This window comes from Camelina sativa, chromosome 5, assembly GCF_030686135.1.
Source record: "Camelina sativa cultivar CO46 ecotype springtype chromosome 5, ASM3068613v1".
In the NCBI taxonomy this organism is placed as follows: domain Eukaryota; kingdom Viridiplantae; phylum Streptophyta; class Magnoliopsida; order Brassicales; family Brassicaceae; genus Camelina; species Camelina sativa.
In genome coordinates this window covers 37392393-37413864 of record NC_141884.1, presented here as the reverse complement: position 1 = coordinate 37413864, position 21472 = coordinate 37392393, and the positions used below count along the sequence as shown (strand labels likewise).

Sequence of the window (21472 nt, the reverse complement as noted above, 5' to 3'; positions counted from 1 at the left end):
AGTTACATTGTTTGTTTGTTTGTTCTCTAGTGTATTTCATAGGGACAAAGTACATTAAAAAATCCGAATTGTACTGAGTGAGTCAGTTCCACCAAAACCAAACTTTTGTCCTCTTCATTTTATAAACTCCACAAACTAGCAAAATGCTTTATTGAATATTTGAAGAGTTTGTGAAACAAATTAGGACAATATGAGACGAAGAATCTCACCAGAGAACTTGAACGATTTCTCAGTCTCTTGCAAACAATGCCTCTTCTCGTCTCTTGTTCACCACTGCCCATTCAAATAACAAAATCCACATTAGCCCCATTACAATGAATCCTTCCTGTTATAGATAGTGTTATATATATGTTCAATACCTCTGCAACGCTGTTCAGTTTTTTCCTCACATCTTGTAACAACTGAGATAGTTGGCCATCCCATTTATAGAACTCAAGTTCTTTACCATCGAGTATCTTCTTAGATACCTGCAAATTAAAGTTTCAGAAACTAGTTACAACTTCCAAGTGAGTTTAGTGCAGAAAGTTTTTCTTCTTTTTTACCTTTGTACCAATCATTTGGCCACCGGCACTATGAGCAAAGTAAATGTTGTAAAAGTGACAAATGAATGCTTCAGGATCCCTCTCTGCTAAAACTTTTAAATACTCAGAATATGTTCTACCAGGAGCCATTGCCTCTGGAATCTCATAACCTTGTTCCTTGAACCACTCCAAATCCTTCCCAAGTTTCTCAGCTCTTTCCAATCCCGTGTTCTTGAACACAACATCTACTCGTAAACAAAAACAGAGAATTTAACAAAATGTTACACATGAAAAACATTATAAAGACAAGACCTACCTTTTCCAAACCACTTCAAACTCTTTAAATGAAACGACATGATACTACTCAAAATTCATAAGAAATGAGAAAGAAACTCACAAGTTGGGAAATCGGATTCGTCAATGATCCCTTCAAGAGTGTCGTAAACCAATTTACTATCCACAAGAAACTGTAAGTATCCTTCCACAGTCGGCTCCCATTTAGTCACAGGACCTTCCTCTGGAGATTTAGATTCTTTTTCTCCTTCCTTTGCCTGATCTCTAGTGTGCAATCTCATCGCCACGAGTCTCATCTCGCCCACGAAACCAATTGATTCTTCTGGATACTTCTCTCTTCTTACCATCTCCTTTACAGCAGCCGCGGCAGACACCACGGAAGCTGGACCTCCGTTTGCTTTTACAGCAAGATAGCCACGTGGAGCGGTTAGGTTTCGGGGATAACTAATCCTCACGGTCGGTCTCAGACCGAGATAGCTCTCGCTATAGAGTCTTGTGCTTGATGGAAAGTGGCATGAGGAGGAGTTAAGTGTTGTTGTAGCCATGATTCTGCAACATACACACACAGAGTTAAGGATTTATTCAAGCTATAAGATATATAGAACCGAAATTAGGGTTTTTAGGAGAAACATGAAGGAAGAAGTGTAAGCAACAAGGCTAACGAGAAAAATACAAAACACGGTTTATGTCTTTTTGACAATTGACGGATTCAAACACCTAAATGTTATTTTTCAAATCAAATCGGTGAAAATAAACAAAGATCAGAACCATACCTCTGGAACTCTGAAGATTGAATGGAGAACAATGGAAGATGAAAGGGTTCAGGGGTTTGGGATTTTTCTTTAACATTCCTTTGTAACAATTACCAATATCATAAATTGGTATATTTCCTTTTCTGTTTGTTTACTTTTTTTTTTTTTTTTTAGTTTCGGTTTTATTTGTTTCCTAAAACAGTCTGATATTTTTTTGTAATCGAAAATTTAGATTTTTTTCCGTTTCTTTTGTTGAATAAAAGTGTCATAATACGTTACGTCTTCTTGAAGAAGTGACTCGTAATTAAGGAATGTTTTTCTCACTTCGTGGCAGAAAGAGAGTAAAAAAAATAAACTCATGGACTAACAAAAGTGAAACCCATTGAGATTACTTTCTTTAGTTGTGCGAGTGTGATTGACCTTTTCGGTTAAAGCATGACAATTAAGTATCTGCTTGCTCTGGCTAGGAGTTTGTTTATCATAAGCAAACAACACAAACTGTATTCACAAAAGAGTAAATTAAATATAATTTACATCACACAGTTTTTTCTATGAACATCAGAAAAACATCATGTTCCAAGTAAAAATTCTACATCAATGTGTTTTCTCTTTTTATTCTATATGTCACTATCTTTTCTTTATCTTTGTTAGTCTCTCTTTCTACTGTAGGAAGACACATGAGTCCTAAGACACTAGAATGTTGTGGCGTTCACACACTTTACCTCCATTTTCACCCCACCACTTCTCCGCTTGTTCTTCGGTAAACTGTTTCCGGCTGCAATAAAAGCAAAGTTTTTAGCGAGCTTGAACGAGATATAACATAATATGTCATGTTGTTTTGCTTAGCAATCATATACCTGAACCTGACACGCTTGAGTTCATTACCACCACCAGGTAAAGACAACAATGTTAAATACACTCCTGGTTCGTCTTGCACAACTCTCTCTGGCTTCTCACTGTGTTTCCTATGCCCGTTAGCTAAGCTCCTACTTGTTAGGTTATTTTGACTATCATGAGAAACCATGCTTCTTATATGTGTTTGGCTACTAGTCTGAGTTAATGTCCCTGATGTCTCTTTGTCTGTGTGCTTTGAGTTGGTGTTAATACCATCCTGTTGAGATTGTTTTTCAGCCATTTCCTTCATCTGCAAAGACCATAGTAAAGTTATGGGTGATCGATATATGAAACAGATGAATGTAGTTGAGTTTGAGTCTGGAAAATGTCAAACCTGAGTGGTCAGAGATCTAATAACCTCCTTTGCAGATCTGTTTTCCTCTGCTTCATCTGCTGCCATTGCAGTAACCACTTTCAACTGCTTTCTAGTTTTTTCGAGTTCCTCTTCAAGTTGGTGGGTTTTGAAATTAAGTTGTTCTACCTACAATGTTCAGTGAATAGAAACAGTCTTTTAGGTCTAGAAGCATTTGCTTTTGATGTAATCTACAGCTGAAATTAGATATGGTTAGAAACCACTACCTGTTCCTTTAGACCTGCCATTTCTTGACTAAAACTTTCTTTCATTTGTTTAGATTCCTCAGCTGCAACTTCATAAGATCGACGTGGACTAGTTGACTTTACTGAAACAGGAGACGCTGTGCGAGAGCTCACTCCTGAACCAGGAATTTTAACCTTGGGAATTTTCGGCAACGCTGTTGATCCTTTGGATAATGGTGAACTAAGAGGCTGTAAACTGCCATTCATGAAAGGGAAGACATTACGGTTATTTGCTTCAGATTTTAAGTCTCTTCTGTGGTGCCTTCTTTCACCGTAATGCAATAAAGAATCAGCAGACGATATTCTGGAGTGCACTGAGAGGAATCTTTGAGTTAAGCTGTCTCTTTCAGGAACATCTGTTGATTTCCGCATGTTCAAAAAGTTTCTGGCCTGTGAAGTTGGCGTAGAAGGAGATGATTCTCTAGACTTTTTCAGCTTGGTAAAACATCCGTAACACACTCTGTATGGTTTGTTCATATCAGGTGCCAGAGCAGCTCTCAGAGACTTCCTACTGCTGCATACTTTACAAAATACCAGACCACAGTTGTAACAGTTGTGGCGTTTTCTTCTAAAGGTGAAGGGATTGCGGCAACCAGCACATAGAGAATGTTCAGAGCCAGGTACCCATTTGTGAACACAAATCACAGCAGTAAAGTTTGATCCACATGTTATAGCCTTCACTTGCTTTTCTTTCAGAAATCCCACAACCGCTGGTTCCATTTTGTTCTCAACGTTTCCTTGGCCTAACTGGCCATTTAATCCCTTTCCCCATGTGTAAATTTCTGATTTACATGTCAAGACTGCAACATGATAAGAACCACACGCAATCTCCTCCACAGAAGCCTCTACTATGTCTCCTTCAACACGTGCAGGAAAGTTTCCCTTGGCCGTAGGGTTTCCCAGCTGGCCATAAACCGTGCTACCCATTGTATACACATGTCCTGTGGATGTAAGACAAACCGTGAGACTATGTCCGCAGGCAACTTGGTAGATATTTTCATTCGTCAACGAGACTACACACTCGGGAATTAGTTTTGAATCATAATCACCATGACCAAGCTGGCCTTTTTCGCCGTCCCCCCATGTGAAGACTTGCCCGCATGAAGAGCCAACTTCTGCATCAGATGCTTCATTAGTCACTTCTACCACTGCAGCTGTATGCCAAACGCCACAAGCAACCTTCACTACCATTAGTCCACTTAAGCTTTCAACTTCACGCGGCACACTTGTGCTTCTCCGGTCTCCATGACCTAGAGCACCAAAAGATCCATCTCCAAACGTGAACAATTGGCCTGATGATGCAACTACTGCTGTATGCCAAGGACCGCAAGCGACATACGATACATGAGTTCCTTGTAAGACACCAGTCACTCTCTTGGGAATCCAGCAGCTGGATTCATTCCCGTGCCCAAGCAAATCGACATTATGAGTGCCATCACCCCAACTGTAAAGATCACCGGATTGAGTAACAGCGCATGTATGGAAATCCCCACAGGCTACAGATTTGAAACCAATTCCTCTGACACTATTAACAAACTTTGGTTGGTGGGCATCTTTTTCTATGCCGTGCCCTAGCTTTCCTCCTGCTCCCTCGCCCCAGCTGAAGATCTCTCCTTGTTTGGTAACTAAAACCGCATGACACCTACCACATGCAATGTTTTGGGCATCAAGAATTGTTGACTCTAATGCTTTCGGTAAAAGGGCATCCTCTGTCGTGGAGTTCAGTGACTTTCCAGTACCGCTCAGTACACCATCATATATAGCTTCACCCCAGACAAAAACATCACCTAAGGCATCAAAGTCTTCGTGAAATGAACCATGGCTAGAGGTGCTCAAAACGCTAGATAGACTGATCCGAACTGGGTCACTGGTCGAGAACCGTGAATTTGAATTTTCAACAATTGAAGGAGCTGGAGAAAATGGAGAGAAGGTGTTGGCATTGGCTTCTGTCTGATTGTTACTGGCGGGTGCAGTTATTGAGACAATGTCAGCAAACACTTTTCCCAACCGATTAGGTGCAGAAGTCTCAGTAGAGGGTTGAATAACTTGATCCTGTAGTAATTAAGATGATGCAAAGTATAAGGTGTATGTTCAAATTCCTAAAAACATGAAACGTGGTGTTACTCACAAGAATTGTTACAAAGGGAGACACTCTTCGAGCATGAGGGGTTGGACATTCAGCGGAAGTGATCTCAGGTTTAATAGTGTTTTTCCATTTAGAGACTTTTACACGAGTAATCAATGCCTTCAAACCAACAACCCAAACTTCTGCTTCATCTTTGTCTTTACATATCTGCCCAAAAAATCGTCAACAAAGTCAAGATGAATCATGAACTCTCTAAATGCTTTTCTACAATTGGCAAATGGCACGAAAACTCACCAAATCCAAGGACCTGTCGGGACATATAAGCGAAAATGACTGATACTCTTTCTCAGGACGTGGATATCTCTTAAATGTAGCCTGAAACAAACTTTAGCCATTGAGTCTAAGATGAAAGTAAGAACAAGTGGAGGTAAGAAGAATGATAATATAAAAAGACGCCAATAGAACATAACACCAACTTACAAAGTAACAATAGTCGAAATGGGGATATAAAAATATTTCAGACTCTAACTTATAATTAAGAAACTGTACTTGTTTTGTGAACGAAACACGCATATTGCAGAGAAAAACTCACCGTGCGTTGTCCAGGAACAATTCTCTGGACTTGATTCAGCTTAATCTGCTTCTCTTCTTTCCCAGAGTACCATACTAATGCAGACTCATCCTATATATTCACATATAATATATATGAGCAAAACAAGAAGGAACACAGAGAGTTCTAATTCTAATCATGGCGTCAAATGAAAATCTTACACTTGTGAGCTGGAATGGACAAAACTTAGGCTTCCCTCTACGTCCATATTTCAGCAAGTACGACCCTTTCTTAAGAGACGTAATGGCCTGGAAAAAATCATTACACAATGTTATAAAATACACTGCTTCAAACCATACTAACTATCAAGAAATGACATAAAGACACAGCTGATGATAAAGAGTAAAGGTACCTGTTCGACGTCTCTTTCAGAGAGACTAATTCTCAAGGAATCAGCCATTGATGAAGCTGCTGCAAAGAGCTAATCCCCTTTTGAATTGGAATCATAATTCTCAACCAAACCGTTTAACATTACTCGAATCTCGTTCCAATCATTCCTAAATCCTATCTAACCCATTCTTACTAGTTAGAATCCCTTCAAAATTGAAATAATTTTCAAAATCCCCAAACCCTCAAGTCCAAAATGTACATTAAACCAAAAAAACAACAAATCCACTCTGGAAAAATCCTCAGGAATTAGAACCCTAGCTTTCTCAATCGCCTGTTCACCAAAATTTTCAAATCCTGTTCTTGATATATCGAAAGCCAAAATGCCACAGGGCTGGCACGCCTCAGGTTTCGATCCTAATAATCTGAAAGCCTCGATAAGTATCAAATGCGAAAACGAAAACCAGCCTCGCCGAACGTAGAAGCCTGTACCGTCGTCGATCGCCGGCGATGAGGATGGAGGAGCAAAAAATTTTGAGAGGCTTGTCGTGATTTGAGAGAACCCACCTATACGCCTATGCTTCGCTCCCGTATTCAAAACCTTTCTTTCTTTTTTATATTTTTTAATTATTCTTTCTTTTAATTTCATCATTTCCATAACTAACTATATGCACATCGTTAATAATTAATCTAGGCCCGGCCCATAAGCCCAACTCGTTACAAGATAATAATTGAATATTTCTAATTATTTGTTTTTCTCATCAAAGTACTACAGAACAGCGACAAAAGCGGACAGAAATGGTCCCTACGAATTTTGACTTAAAAGTTTTGCTTACACACACAAAACAGTAAATGTTTTTTTTTTTTCCCCCCCACAAAAATAAACAAACTAAAAGATGTTAACTGTTAACATTGAATTCCATATTAATCTTGAGTGAAATAAACTGAAACTTTAGCAAAATCATGTTTACTAGATAGAGCTTATACATAAATCCTGGCAAATTATTTTTTTAAAAACCATAGAGACAGACAGACAATATATATTATAGTCACATAGCGAGAGCTTATAAACTGAAAGTAGCTTAACCGGTTTAAGAACAGACCGAGACCAATGTAACATGGTGGTAACTTTAGTACCTATAGTCATCATCAAAGATCATGTAATTATTGCTTCCTCTAGTACTCCTCCCTCTTTCATAACTATCCTTCTGCATCCCACAAAACACACACAACATTACATTAGCTAATATACCATTATGTAGTATGTAACATTTTAAGGTAAATGAGCAATGTGAGAATTTTACTTACCCTAACGATCATTCGCTCAAACGCCTCGGTACCGTGTTGTTCCATGTATTTCTCAGCAGCAGTGAGGATGTCGTCATCGTCCCGTTTGGGGAAGAAATTGAATTTCTTGTGAGGAACATACCATATCTTTGTGGTGGCTCTTTGAGGATCTCTGTAGAATGGTCTTACGAAATGTTTGTAAACATGTTGTGCTCCGTTGAACTGTGGTAACACTAACCAACATATCCCAAACAGCTTCATGTATGGCCATATCGGAAACCTTATATGATTAACAAAAACAAAAACTAATAAGTATTATTATCTAATTATGTAAGGAAAAAGTATTGAAGTGTTAATGAATCACACACTAACCATTCGAGAGGTTTAGAGAAAGTGAGTTCAAAGAGAGAGAGGAGTGCGTAGAGAACCCAGTAAGTGAGCCATTGCTCATCTTCTGGTAATGATCTTGTCTCTATTGCTTTCACTGATGCATATCTGTTTTGCACAACATAAAAAATTCAATTATTACAAAAGTGAAATGCCTCGTGTCTTGGATTCTAAGTGGGTTTGTGTGGGTATACGTGCATCTGAAATACTTTTTTTTATTCCATATAGTGACAGAGGATCAAAGTTTTAAAAGATTTTGTTTTTATATTTCTTTAACCCCAAAATTTTCAAATGTTCATCTAATAAATCTGAACGCAAGATTGGCCTAGAAAGTGAGTTTTTGGCAACAATTAAATTAGCCATATCAAACAGATTTAACACAAATCATATGAGAGACAGAGAGAGAGAGAGAGAGAGAGAGGGAGGTTTCACTTACAGAGGGTAGACAAGAGTAACCAATGGGCTGCAAAAGCAAGAACACAGACACAGTAAGTATCCACAAAACTTCATAAATTAGTACTAATCTAAAGAGGGTTTCATTTTTCAAAACCTATCTAGTAGAAAATGTAGCTAAACTTAGTAGAAATAAAACGAAGGAACCAATATAGGATCTAGTAAACACCAAAAACACAGATCAAGATAGGATCTGTAAAGAGAAATAAAGAACAAGGAGAGAGAGATTTACAGAGCAAGGACATCAAAGTTCTTGATGAGAACTTGAAGAACATTATCATCTCCAGAATTTGAAGGCATTATTACTCTCCAGTTGAACTCTTCCAACTTCTAAAGCTTTCCCCTTTTTTTATTTTCTTCTCTCTTTCTCTCACTCACTGTAGAAGTAGAAACAACAAAAGTGGAGGCCAGGTTTCACTTACAGAGACCCTTTCTTGGACTTTTATGACCAAGTGCACTCCCTTCGTTTTTTTTTTAATCTATTTTTTTTTTTACTTTTCAAAATTTTGGGGTAAAAAAGAGGCACCGAAATTTTACACTTTATTATGGACAATTTTATTTCCTTTTCAACCACACCTGTTGGAAATTTGAAATATTACTTGTGATTTTTTCCTTATATCAATTTATATGTTTCTACAAAAAAAAAGTAAAAAACTATTAAAATTTTGAATGTTACTACAATTTGTTAAAAATAGTAACTTAATCTTGATCGTTGGTCCAATCTCCCAAGTCTGGTCTCTAGACCTTGGTTTTTGCCTTGGAAAAGACCATGTTGACGTTCTCAGCTTAATCCAACATGGGCTTACGAAAAATCTAATAAATGGATGGGCCTTACAGGAGCCCATGTTTTCTATCTACCTCATATCAATTAATGGAGCTGGAGGAGTTATTCCAACTGGGGCTGAGCATATAAAGGATTCGTCTAGTTTTTTTTTTCTTTTTTTCTTTTAATATATCAATCATGAAAAAGGTTGAAAACCATATAAAGACTATTTTCGTATTCGAAATTTATGTCTTAAGTATTGATAATGACTAAGTTAGACCCGCGCGATGCCGCGGGATATTATTTTATATATTTTGAAATACATTTGATATTCATAAGTATGATTTTTAATTTTCTGAAATTATATTAATCATGAAAATTATGGTTTACACAATGCTAAGATATTGAAATGAACCGAAGAAAACCTACAATGGTTTGTAACTCCATAGTATTTGTTATTACCATTATTTACTCATATAATTGGCTTAACTCTACTATATGCTATGTATTTGTTATTACCATCTTCCTTATATCAATTTATATGTTTCTATAAAAAAAACTATTATAATTTTGAATGTTAGTACTACATTTTTTTAAAAATAGTAACTTCAATCTTGATCGATGGTCCAATCTCCCAAGTCTGGTCTCTAATTAGTAATTACTCTCTAGAATCTAGACCTTGGTTGTGCCTTAGAAAAGACCATATTCCATATATATGTACTTGACGTTCTTGTCAGCTTAATCCAACATGGGCTTACAAAAAAATCTAATAAATGGATGGGCCTTACAGGAGCCCATGTTTTCTATCTACCTTATATCAGTTAATGGAGCTGGAGGATTCCAACTGGGGCTGAGCATATAAAGGATTCGTCTAGTTTTTTTTTCTTTTTCTTTAATATATCAAGGGAATTTGCACTCACTAACCAACAAAAAAACTATAATTAGCCCACTAACTACTCTAACCATTTATAACTAATATACTCTATATAAACTATAATATATACTATATTACCCTTGCCCTTACTATTTCCTTCCACCCTCTTCCACCACCATCCCCACCCCCTACCACCACCTTCCCCACCCCCTAAAACCACCATCTCTACCTCCTACCACCACCTCTTTACCACCATCACCACTAGGGTTCCCAATGTGCTTCAAGGGTTTAAATTTCCTCCAGCCAAACCTCCGGCCACCGCCGTCGGCCAACAATCCCGGCGAACTTTTCCGACACCAAATCCGGCGAACAATTCCGGCGAACTTTTCCGGCTACTCCGGCAAGCCACCACCGAAGTACCACCTCCGGCCAACCACCGCCGGCCAACCACCACCAGCCAGTCACCTCCGGCCAGCCACCTCCGGCCAGCTACCGCCGACCAGCTACTTCTGGCCAGCTACCTCCGGTCAGCTATCTCCGGCCAGCCACCACCGGCCAACCACCGCCGGACAACTATCTCCGGCCAGCCATCACTGTCCTCCACCACCATTGATAATTTTGCACTGCTCTCATCCTAATCTTCTAATTTTTTAATATATACTGTTATTTACTACTATAGTTTTTTTGTTTTGGTTACTGACCTAATTCACCCATATATCACTCATGAAAAAGGTTGAAACCATATAAAGACTTTTTTTTTTGGTATTCGAAATTTATGTCTCAAGTATTGATAATGATATATATGGTATTTTATGCCTTTACAGTAGTCTTTTTATCATTATTTCTTCTAAAAATATATAAAATGATTATCGTGAATTAGATGACGAATGATTGTATTAGCGTAGTCTGATTAAACATAATAGAGAAGCAAGTGATGGAATGATGATCATCTAATCTTTTCCAGATCAAGAACAACGAATGCACTCTTCTATAAGGGGTATATATACCTACGTAGATCCATACATCTATATTTTAAGCATACTTTATAGACATTTTAATTCCTTTTGGACCTATTGGGTAATGCCAGATTACTACTACTTCTACTTGTGCCCTTTCCTATTCTTTTTAGTATAAAATAAAACGCCGACATAAAAACAATGATCGGTCATGAGACTCATGACTCTCGTATCTTATATGTTTATCATCTATAAAAGTAATACGTAAACAATAATATACAAATATCAAAGAAGATTCATGAGATCATCTGTGTGTCTGTGTCTATATATTTTTTCCTATCACCGTGAAATCTAATGTACTTTTAGCTTATTGGTCATATTATTGAGATTAAAAAAAAATCGCATATTCTTGTAAAAATGCTTGATAATTTCCTTTATTTAACAGTTTAATTCATTGACATAACATATGGATGAGATTATATAACCGACAGGCCTATGATGTCAAGGAATGGTTCACACCGATCTACAGAAACTTCAAGTATTATTTTCAATATATATACATATTGGTTTTATATAGAACAATAATTTGTTTCTATTAGCAGAATATTAATTAATTATATATATAATGAGCTGTGTGTAATATTTAAAAATTGTTAACGCCTCAATTCCCATGCTCGTTGATATCTCTGATTTATATACAGCTTAGGTCTATTACACATTCGTTTCTCTATATATGCATGTATACCTATGCATGGGAAGACCGTATGTACATAAATAGTAAACATAAAACTAATAATGTAGACCGACACAAGATGCAGCGATATGGTTATTACGCATGTTACATGTGCTCATGTATTTTTCCGTATGATGAAAATTTCCTGGCTAATTTTACATCTTCAATCGATGTATCCCATGTCCCCATTATAGATTACATATAATCGATGTTCCATCCATCCAATTAAAGATAAAGCTGGAATTTTCTAACCATCATGAGTTTTTTTAACATGCTTATTACATATGCATGCATAGAAACATAAATCTACATTCAATAAAATTTCGTTCTAGACACATTGTTTTCACTTTACAGTATAAATATATTTCTTCAAATTTTTAGCATAGACTGAAATATTCTTGGTGAAATTTTTGGCTCTCCGAAATTCGCAAAACTCTGACATATAAACACAATTCTATGAATGCATATATATACATTTCCATATAACAAGAATTAAAGTTGATAATAAGTGTCACTGATCCAGAGATTATAAATCGTGCGTCTTCAAATGTAGCACGTACGAGACCTAATTAGTTCCGAGTTCCGACCATATATGGATCTATACATAATTTTTTTTATAGTTCTACTTCTTGTGTCTTACGTTTCATTGCTGATAGGAAATAGAACTATACAGACCAAGCATTCTCGCAAAATAAATGCCATAAAAATTATGCAACGGCTATAAATTGAATATATTAAACGTATCCCAAACGATGCGGATAGAAAGACCTACTGGCATTAATATGGTATCATATCTACAAGTTAATGCATATCCACTCGTCATCAACACACTCGTAATAACCAAACCAATCACATTTTAATGCTTATTAACTTGAACAATATGATTTTATTACTAATTATAAACATGTCAACAAAATATTATTATAGTTAATTACCATCAAACATTGATAGACCAGCCAATATTGATCAGACCAAAAGATGTGATTCATAACGAGAAAATAATAAATCAAAGGAGATAGAACCAACGTAATATGTACCTCTCCGAGACAATGTAGTCGAAGGAATTAAACCATGAACGAAGAGATTAATTGATAATTTATAATATCTTATAGACTATCCGTACTGAAATATACAATAATATAATACACAATATAGAAAACTTGTTCAAAAACCCTAATCAAGTAGTGTGTCTCATTAGAAAACTCTCACACTCAAAGGGAGAAAAACATTTGACAAGACAAATGTACTACTTAATGAGGCCAAAACCTCTAGAAAAAAACAAAGAAAAGAGATTAATAGCAAAATCCACATACGTACGTACTAAGATATATCGATAATCACGTTCATACTTACTCAATACATTAATCAGAAGAATAAAGATAAAAATCTGATCAGAGCTCTTAGAATTTAGAAAGAAAAAAATATATGAAATAGTGAAAAAAAAAAAAAGCAATGCGAAAAAAAACACGCTTGTTAAGAACAAACAAACAAAACGAAAGGACCAAGAAAAATAAATCTCACAGAATATATATGTTTGTGTGTGTTTGCCTAGGAATGATGACTGGTGCTTCCATCTTCTTGATGGTTGTGATGATGCTCTCCGTCGCGGTTTTGTTGGTTGTTGTTATGGTTCGCCGTTTCAGCCACCGGTCGGTAAGCAGCGTTCAACGCCGCTAAAACCCCATAATGGCTATTTTCTCCACCGCCGCCACCTCCTCCATAACCAGACGCCAAAGGCTGTCCGGAAAACAAAGCAATCGGAGCTGCAAAATTCATAAGATGGACACCACCGCCACCACCACCTCCACCTCCACCGCCGCCACCACCACCGTTGGGGTTATAAACATCTCCGGGGACAACACCGGAATGGTGAGGGTTGATATTAAAAGCCCATAGGTTCTGTGTGTTGTCACCACTACTCCAAAACGGCGCCGTGGCAGGACTCTGGCTCGTAGGTAAAGATCCGGCGGTTGATTGTACTAGATAGTTCCCCATTTGGTTGTGATCTAAAAGCTGTGAAGAAGAAGAAGACGAAGAATGTGACTCGTTCTTGGGACGAACCTGTTGCTGATGATGATGCTGAAGATGAGTCATGGACTGATGAGGAGAATGGAAGTAATAGCTACTAGGAGTTGTACGAAGATGAGCAGCAGAGAGAGAGGATCTTGAGCTACGAAGTGAGATATTTAAAGAAGTGAAGTTAGCCGGAATGGTTCCAGTCCCTGTAGCGGCTATAACCGCCGGCTCAGCTTGTTGGAGTAGCCACTCGATGGTTTCACCGTCGGACTTATGGCCAAGCTCACGTGTTAGCTGAAAGACACGAGCAGCGCACATGGCAGGCATACGGATCCGACGGCCTCGGCCTTCGACTTTGGTGTGTCGGTCCTTGGTAGAGGTTCGCTTAGGAGGAGGCTTCTTAGGCTCGGAGCTAAGTTCGGAAGAAGCAGGGATGATGGCTAAGGAAGTGGAAGAGGAGGAAGAAGAATCAAGAAGCTGGAGAGGGAAGTTGGGCCGATGATTCGGGTTATGGTCCGGATCCGGATCCATGATGATGATGATGATCGAAGCTTAGGTGGTGGGGAAGTGGGACTATACCACTGTCTCTGTTAGATCTTTATGTGAGCCATAGTAATCTCTCTCTCTATAAATCTCTGTTTTTTTGCTGCTTCTTTTAGAGAGAGATAGAGAGAGGTTATAATATGGTCCTTAAGGACATGAAACTCCTTTCAGATGGGAAGCTTAGCTGTGTGTCTATGTCTGAGAGAGAGAGAGAGAGAGAGAGAGAGAGAGAGAGAGAGAGAGAGAGATTAAAGCAATGAATATGAAAGCATGGACTTTTATTTTAATTTTTTTCTTGCTGCTTTATATCTTTTGATTTTATTTATGGAATTTTATTTACATTATAAACTATTCCCTTTGAGAATTTCTCGTCATTTTTGGAAATAAAAGAGATGGGGCTACGTGGTTCTCCAATCTGTACAAAATATTCAAATATAAGATGTGTTTTTTCTTTTATTTTTGGGGGTGTGTGGTGTGTTACGTAAACGTACAGTGATCAAAATGAGTGAGGAAATAAACGGTGTTTCGTATTTATTGTGTTTGATTAGTAATAATACAACCCTACTCGATCTCGATACGAACACTCTTTTTCATTCTTTCCAATAATTTAAAAACTGACGTCAGTGTGTTTTCGTCGTAACTTTTAACTTCAAGCGATCGGGGAAATTAATTGCGCACATTTAGCGAAAATTTCAGCGATTCAGACAGAACTCAGAAGTTTTACATACGATATTTTGTACATATGTGACAACAGAATAATAAATAGATAGAATTATTATTGACAGTGATTAATCCTTTGGCTCTATGGTAGTTCACGAGATCCACATGATATAATAGAATCCAACTGCTTTTTTTATGTGACAGATGGATTTTCTATTTTTCTCGTCTTGAATGAGTTACCAGTTTGATATTATTATTCTTATCTAAAAAGACCATATATATATTATACGGTATAACTTATACCCAAGATAAAAAAAATCTTATATAGTGCTTTATAGATTTGTATATAAAAGCAAATTTGTAATGCTTCTCTTTTGTTTCCACCATTGGTATTATCTCATTGACATACAATTGTCGTTAAAAGATGTAGCACTAAATTTAGAAAATTATTTTCGACACTCTGATGTGGACAGAACATTTGATCTTTAATTATTTTATTTTATTTTATTTTATGAAAGTTTTATAAGTAGTGATGAAGAAGTTTCATTTCTAATGTGATGATTATTCATACAGGCAGTTCAGTATACTAGTATTTTGTTTACATATACATTCATAATAGGAGTTTAGAGAGTTCTTCTTTTTGTTATTTTTCACCATAAATTTACAGAAATTATAGATGATAATATACATGTTTACGTTTTAATAAAATATATAACTTTTTTTGTAAAAGTAAAATTGATATATTATGAAGATTATAGTATATTAAATAATCCTACCAAAAATAGTATATTCAATAAAATAAAAATTCAAATGTGTTTTCTAGTAGAAATCAAGTTTTTTTTAAAAAATACACCAACGAACAGGAGGATGTAGATAGCAACAATTTGCCAGGTAATATGTTTATAACATTTGTTCATATGTGGAGAGAAGCTAAAAAAAAAAAACTTAACACATTAGTTTCGAGATGTGGTGATTCCGAAATATGTTATATGGAATTCTTACAAGATATATATTTATAGAATTCAAGAAACTTTCATCTTATTTCTATGTTAGAAAATTTAAAAGTGCATATATGACATTGCAAAGAGTAACGATTAGTTACAATTTAAAAAGAATAATCGTGAAGTGACCTTAGAGCAGTAGCAGGAGGTAAGTCCATTTGTATAAGGTACCATTACACCCGGAATCGAGTCCCGGCTCCTACGAATATAGGAATTTGGCTAATGGACCGGCCAGTTGTAGCTTAATGGTTGAAAAAAAAAAAAGAATGATCGAAGATTTTAGGAATTTCAATGTCAGCCATGCCGACTAATTAATCACTCATTAATTCTTTTCAAGTCATTTTCTTAACTGGCATACTATTTATGTACATATGACTCCCTATTTCTCCTCTTCAAACAAGGTTTTAGGACCACACAATTTTACTAATCAGTGATTTCTTTTAGAATCTAATATTTTTCAACAACTATACTTCGATCCCAACATCCTGGTTAGGTTAGTCCATGATGATCAACTCTAAAGAATTTAAGGACGGTTTAGGTCTTTATTATAATGTTTTATATTGATCCGCTCCTATAAATTTATTAGATTGTATAAATAAACTTCGTTTGGTTAGAGACGATTTAAATATATATTACAAATTAACATGTGATGATATAAATGTTGGAAAGACAAGAATAGTTTAGCAGTCCCGTAGGACATAACATTTTCTGGATGATCAAGGTTTTCCGTTATTATACATCAATCTATCTGTCTAAATATACTTTTAAGGTTGTAAAATACAAATTTGACAACAAACACTATATATTAAAATAAAAATACTAACAAGAAGAAATGAGAGTATATAGTAAATTAAATAAGAGATGGACAGTAGGATGAAACAGACTCCACGTGCGTGTCCTCTGCATCATTCACTCTCTAAAGACAGCGACCATAGCCTCATCCCCTCCCTTATGGACCCCTCTTCTAGTCAAGTCAAATTATTTTTATCTTTTCTCACATTTCTTTCATTTACTTTTCTCCTTTTTGATTGAATCTACAAATTTTACCATCAATCACGAACCCTATTTCAAACATTACTGCGCGTAACAAAGGTCATCTTATATTGAATGTCACAAACAAAAAAAAAAGGGTCACCTTACCCATTGGTCGCATTGTTTTACAGAAACTTCTTCATTAACATTCTCTATATTTTTGATGGAAACTTGAATCATAACTTCATTTTCATTTTTTTAAATATAATATTCAAGAAATGAATCCAAAGCTTAAAATTTTAAAACTAAATATTTTCTTAAACTATATAATTGATTAAATCTCGAATTCGAATAGTAATAAAAATACATACTAGATTAAATTTAAATTTATAATTATTCATGAAATATAGAGAAAAAAATTTCGAATCAAAATATGGATTGAATATCCCTACTTTATAGTATTGAATACACTAGTTTTACTTTGCATTATTTTCCAACTCATCTCATTTATATATAAGAATAAAACACTTGAGAGTAGAAAAAATGTATACAAAATGGAGAAATAATATAAGAAATGGGAAACAAATTAAAAAAAAAAGGAAAACAAATAATTAAAAGAAAAAAGTGGGCTCCCATCCACATTCACCAGCAATGATTGCCTCACTGCCTTTGCAGCTCCACTTCTGCTTCTTTCCTCTTTCTTTTATCTTTATTTTATTTTCTCCACCTTGCTTTAGATTTCCTTGATATTTGCCCCGAATAATTTATATGCTTTACATTTGGCCCCTCCAAGTTTTATACATGGTAGGTGTATCAATACTCTTCGACCCATACTCTCTTATTGGTTATTTCCCATTTTTATTTTGAAATTTTCTGCATTATTTAAAAATCGCTATTAAAATATAGATATACGCACTTAATAGTCTAAATTGGATTATATTCGTAAAAATAGTGTTGTGATAAAATTGTAAATAAGTAGGGATATATGTATTTAAAAAAGAAGAAGCAATAGTATTTTTAGTTGATCGGTGACACTACTGTGTATTATATCATATTAATCATTAGACAAAAATATATAAATGCAAAATAATATTATATATTTGTTTACTAATCTTTAACCACATCATTTTTGTAAATACATCTAAAAAATGGCTATATAATTAGCCAATATATATATATATGATTATGGGTTTAAAAAAGAAGAAGCAATTCTCCATTATAACAAGCACGATTGGTCAAAATTTCCATTTTATTAATAATCAATTAGATTTCCTAAGTCCCGACAAAAAAAAAATAGATTTCCTAAGACATATTAAAAACATTATGCATCAGATTAAACAAGGTTTCAATTTTCTACTTTGGTAGTAAATGAATACGATTTATCATAGATTATAACACTCGTTGAATTTTATATATGTAATGTTGTCATTTGAGTTTCGTTATGTGTCTCGTCTTAATGGTACAGACAGCTTAACATGAACATAATTATAAATACACGTTTTAGATTACGAGAACCATTTACACTATTTAATTTTGATTTGACGGTTATATTAATTCTGGTTATGAATAAATTAAACGAAGATAAATAATTAGCATACATATATTATATATCCATGACATAGAGAGAGAGAGAGCATTGAAAGCCATGTACCGTCCATGTTGGATAGAGAGGTAAATGAAAGGAATAATTAATAACATTGGCATGTATAACCCATGTGACAATAGTCCCAATATACAACTTATAAGCAAACACAGTTTGGTCGAGAAATATCTAAACAAAGTTAGTTCAATCGAATGAAACCAAGTTCAAGTCCGATGCCATAATTAAAAAAGATGTTTTATCATGACCGCTCCATCGTAAATATATCAAAGAATAGTTCCAGTTATAAAAGACCTATGGATCAAAAATCATAACCAAGTGGTGAACCAAAAAACTTGACCAGTAACACTCCGTGTTAATCGTGAATCTGAATACTCTCTCATCTTGTTGACCGATCAAAGCTACAGACAAGTTAGACGGCAATTGACTTGAGGCTTGAGCGGTCACTCTCTTACCTTGATCGACCATTCAAGACTCTCTTAATCCTCATTTTCATACTTTTGATTTGGTTTATTCTGAAGATAAAAAATGTATAGTGTACATGTAAGCAAATTTTATTGAAGAAAAACTTACGTTTGATTTAATTTACTTTTGGTGCTATAAATTATTGCATAGAAGGAGAGAGAGAGAGGAAGAAACAACATAAAAGTTGTCCTCTCATGAACTGTCACTACGGCTAGCGACATAATCACGTTGCATCCGGAACCCTAGCATTCATCATTCATTGTTTGTGTTTGGACCCTATCTAATCTATTTTTATACTACAATTTTTTTTTCTTTTGATAGGATCTATATATAATCTATATTTATGCATAATTCATGTCTGCACCTCTACCTTCGTATCTCTGTCTCTACTCCTTTTGTTTCTTTCTACAACTGTCTATCTACTTTTACATCTTACGTATAAATTTCAATTCCATCGGAACTAACTAACTAATTATTATTATTGTTTTTTTAATTTCTCACAAACTAACCCATTTATATTTTGATTGACATTAATTTCAATTATATCCTCTTTAACATTTTAAGTATATTAGAAAATTTATGTTTTGCTTGTCTATCTAACAAAAACATGACACATACATATGCATTAATTCTATACAAAATTTTTAAGCGAGGTATTTATATGCATTAATTCTACACAAAACATCTTTATCAAAAAAATCTATACTCTACAAAACAAGCATGATTACTATACCGCTATACTTCTGTATATAATTAATTCTATATGCGTAGCTTTAGTTTAAACTTTATATACAAGCACATGTGCGTGTACGTAATTGCATACAGCATGCATACGTACGTGTAAACAATCCAAAAACAAGACAGAAGAGGATGCGTGTGTGTGTCTATATATGTATATATATATGTTTAATTTTCATGTACCTCATCTGATCTCCATGACCGTGTGATACCGATGTCTCACCTTCTCTTCCATATATAGTTTCTTCAATTTTTAGTTTTCCCTTTAATCTCTCTAAAAATATTTAGATCGAGAAAAAAACGAATTTGGCTGGAAATCCTGGAATATTGAGCGTTATTAAGGTTGGTTTTATATATATACTGACTGTATCCATATAAGAGCGTGTATGATCTCTTATCATCTTTTCTTCTTAAAGGTCCAGAATCGTTTTTTGAAGAAAGAACAGAGACTCTTATAGTCCTATATGGCCTGTTTGGATCTCTTAAGAAATAATACTTCCTAATACAAATTAAAACTTTCAAACATTATATTATTATATTATAGGCATCATTCTGTTATTCTATAAGTGTTCTGATTTAGGAATTCGACAGTTTTAGGTTGCTTTAAAACAGTGACGTGCTCACTTCCAGAGCAGTTGTTATGACTAATACTAATTAATTCAAATTATAGCTCAGAAAAAAATACAGTTCAATGATTACTCTGAGCTAGCATATAAAACATCCGTGAGATTCCGACCAAGAAGTAATCATTATAATTTGTTATATATCTTTTTTTTTTTGTTTTAGATTTATGTACGTATATATAGGTTATGGTAGGACAACAGGAGTCAGGAGTACTTAGTTAGCCTTTGTAATTTTTATCCAATTTTGACTCTCGATCGACATTAATTATCACCATTTAGTTTACAGCATCATAGATTCATAATTACTATGATCATCTCTCTTATAGCTGTTAACTCCCACATATATCCAGAGACTATGACCATCGGTACGTACTGGTATTGATAAGACTCTCTTTATACATGAGTTTTAGTGCACTCTTCGCTCTAGTAGCTATAAGCTTCGTATGTGCTTCCACTCGGTAGGCTAAGGTTCTAGAATATATAATTACATCAAAACGGACATTGTGGATCAATTAATGGATTCGGACGAAACGAAAAAGAATAATATATATGGTGAATATGGAACATACGAAATATGTTAAACAGACGGTGTGGAATTATACAAAAATTGGGTTGGCATTATTATAATTAAAGTATTGAAATAATAAATAAATATATACTATTTAATTTCCTATCACTTTATATGACCAAAATATTTATTAATTACTAAAAATAAAATTGTATTAACTGATTCATTAATTTATAAAAAAAATTTCAGTTTTTTTTGTTTTTTTTTTCAAAGACACATACTTGCACGCACCATGTAGCCAGTCCGAAACTTCAACTGGAAGAAAAAAAGTCAACCATTCTTGGCAAAAATATTGTTGAATGGACGCACTTCATCCACTCTACTCTGAGTGCTCCATTAAAAGCCTAAATAGCTTATTTATTATACGGTTATACCAATCAGTCCTGATACCAATGGATTACATAAGTTTTGGAAAATCGTTACTACAATTTGTCATTAGGCACATCATGCATACTATTATGATACACATGTGCGTATATATTCATGTTGCAACATCTCTCTGTTGTAAGTTTATACGATTAATATGGTTGAATTGTTTTATATAATGTATAATCTATATACACCATGTTACGTACATAATGGAAACTAAAGTGACGAAAAAAAAAGACGAGAGCACTAACATAGTAACATGTAGATGCTGGAAGAGGAATAGCATCCCAAAAAAAAAATAGCTCACTACTCAAATAGAAATATACGTAAATGTTTGTACGTTTATGCGTATTGCGTATATCTCACACAAGAAGGCAGAAGCA

At 34.9% G+C, this 21472-nt stretch overlaps 4 protein-coding genes across 4 annotated transcripts; all 4 read right to left on the bottom strand.

The window, feature by feature from the left end:
• Positions 1–86: 86 nt before the first annotated feature.
• Positions 87–1745, bottom strand: LOC104788043 (heme oxygenase 3, chloroplastic-like). The gene is made up of 5 exons (XM_019246099.2): positions 1589–1745; positions 919–1364; positions 543–766; positions 360–467; positions 87–273 (listed from the first exon to the last, which is right to left on the bottom strand). The coding sequence occupies exons 2-5, from the start codon at positions 1358–1360 to the stop codon at positions 268–270; spliced, it is 780 nt and encodes a 259-aa protein (XP_019101644.1). The 5' UTR covers positions 1361–1364; positions 1589–1745; the 3' UTR covers positions 87–267.
• A 292-nt stretch (positions 1746–2037) lies between these two features.
• Positions 2038–6722, bottom strand: LOC104788044 (PH, RCC1 and FYVE domains-containing protein 1-like). The gene is made up of 9 exons (XM_087451209.1): positions 6107–6722; positions 5916–6002; positions 5737–5826; positions 5439–5519; positions 5187–5351; positions 3041–5110; positions 2796–2942; positions 2425–2711; positions 2038–2342 (listed from the first exon to the last, which is right to left on the bottom strand). The coding sequence occupies exons 1-9, from the start codon at positions 6152–6154 to the stop codon at positions 2252–2254; spliced, it is 3066 nt and encodes a 1021-aa protein (XP_087307335.1). The 5' UTR covers positions 6155–6722; the 3' UTR covers positions 2038–2251.
• A 310-nt stretch (positions 6723–7032) lies between these two features.
• On the bottom strand, positions 7033–8721 carry LOC104788045 (HVA22-like protein c). Its single transcript, XM_010513723.3, has 5 exons — positions 8441–8721; positions 8192–8218; positions 7741–7863; positions 7390–7648; positions 7033–7289 (listed from the first exon to the last, which is right to left on the bottom strand). Exons 1-5 carry the CDS (start codon positions 8506–8508, stop codon positions 7212–7214), a joined length of 555 nt encoding a protein of 184 aa, XP_010512025.2. The 5' UTR covers positions 8509–8721; the 3' UTR covers positions 7033–7211.
• A 4105-nt stretch (positions 8722–12826) lies between these two features.
• Positions 12827–14366, bottom strand: LOC147944850 (transcription factor TCP15-like). Its single transcript, XM_087451208.1, has one exon. It carries the CDS (start codon positions 14079–14081, stop codon positions 13083–13085), a length of 999 nt encoding a protein of 332 aa, XP_087307334.1. The 5' UTR covers positions 14082–14366; the 3' UTR covers positions 12827–13082.
• Between the last annotated feature and the right edge of the window lie 7106 nt (positions 14367–21472).

Coding starts and splice junctions, on each gene's coding strand:
- LOC104788043 (XM_019246099.2), bottom strand. CDS start 1,360: ATGGCTACAACAACACTTAACTCCTCCTCATGCCACTTTCCATCAAGC. Junction 767..918: donor CGAATCCGATTTCCCAACTT/GTGAGTTTCTTT, acceptor GTTTACGAGTAG/ATGTTGTGTTCAAGAACACG. Junction 468..542: donor GCCAAATGATTGGTACAAAG/GTAAAAAAGAAG, acceptor TTTAATTTGCAG/GTATCTAAGAAGATACTCGA.
- LOC104788044 (XM_087451209.1), bottom strand. CDS start 6,154: ATGGCTGATTCCTTGAGAATTAGTCTCTCTGAAAGAGACGTCGAACAG. Junction 5,827..5,915: donor GTCCATTCCAGCTCACAAGT/GTAAGATTTTCA, acceptor GTGAATATATAG/GATGAGTCTGCATTAGTATG. Junction 2,712..2,795: donor TTAGATCTCTGACCACTCAG/GTTTGACATTTT, acceptor TGGTCTTTGCAG/ATGAAGGAAATGGCTGAAAA.
- LOC104788045 (XM_010513723.3), bottom strand. CDS start 8,508: ATGCCTTCAAATTCTGGAGATGATAATGTTCTTCAAGTTCTCATCAAG. Junction 7,864..8,191: donor GTTACTCTTGTCTACCCTCT/GTAAGTGAAACC, acceptor TGTGCAAAACAG/ATATGCATCAGTGAAAGCAA. Junction 7,290..7,389: donor TTGAGCGAATGATCGTTAGG/GTAAGTAAAATT, acceptor TGTGGGATGCAG/AAGGATAGTTATGAAAGAGG.
- LOC147944850 (XM_087451208.1), bottom strand. CDS start 14,081: ATGGATCCGGATCCGGACCATAACCCGAATCATCGGCCCAACTTCCCT.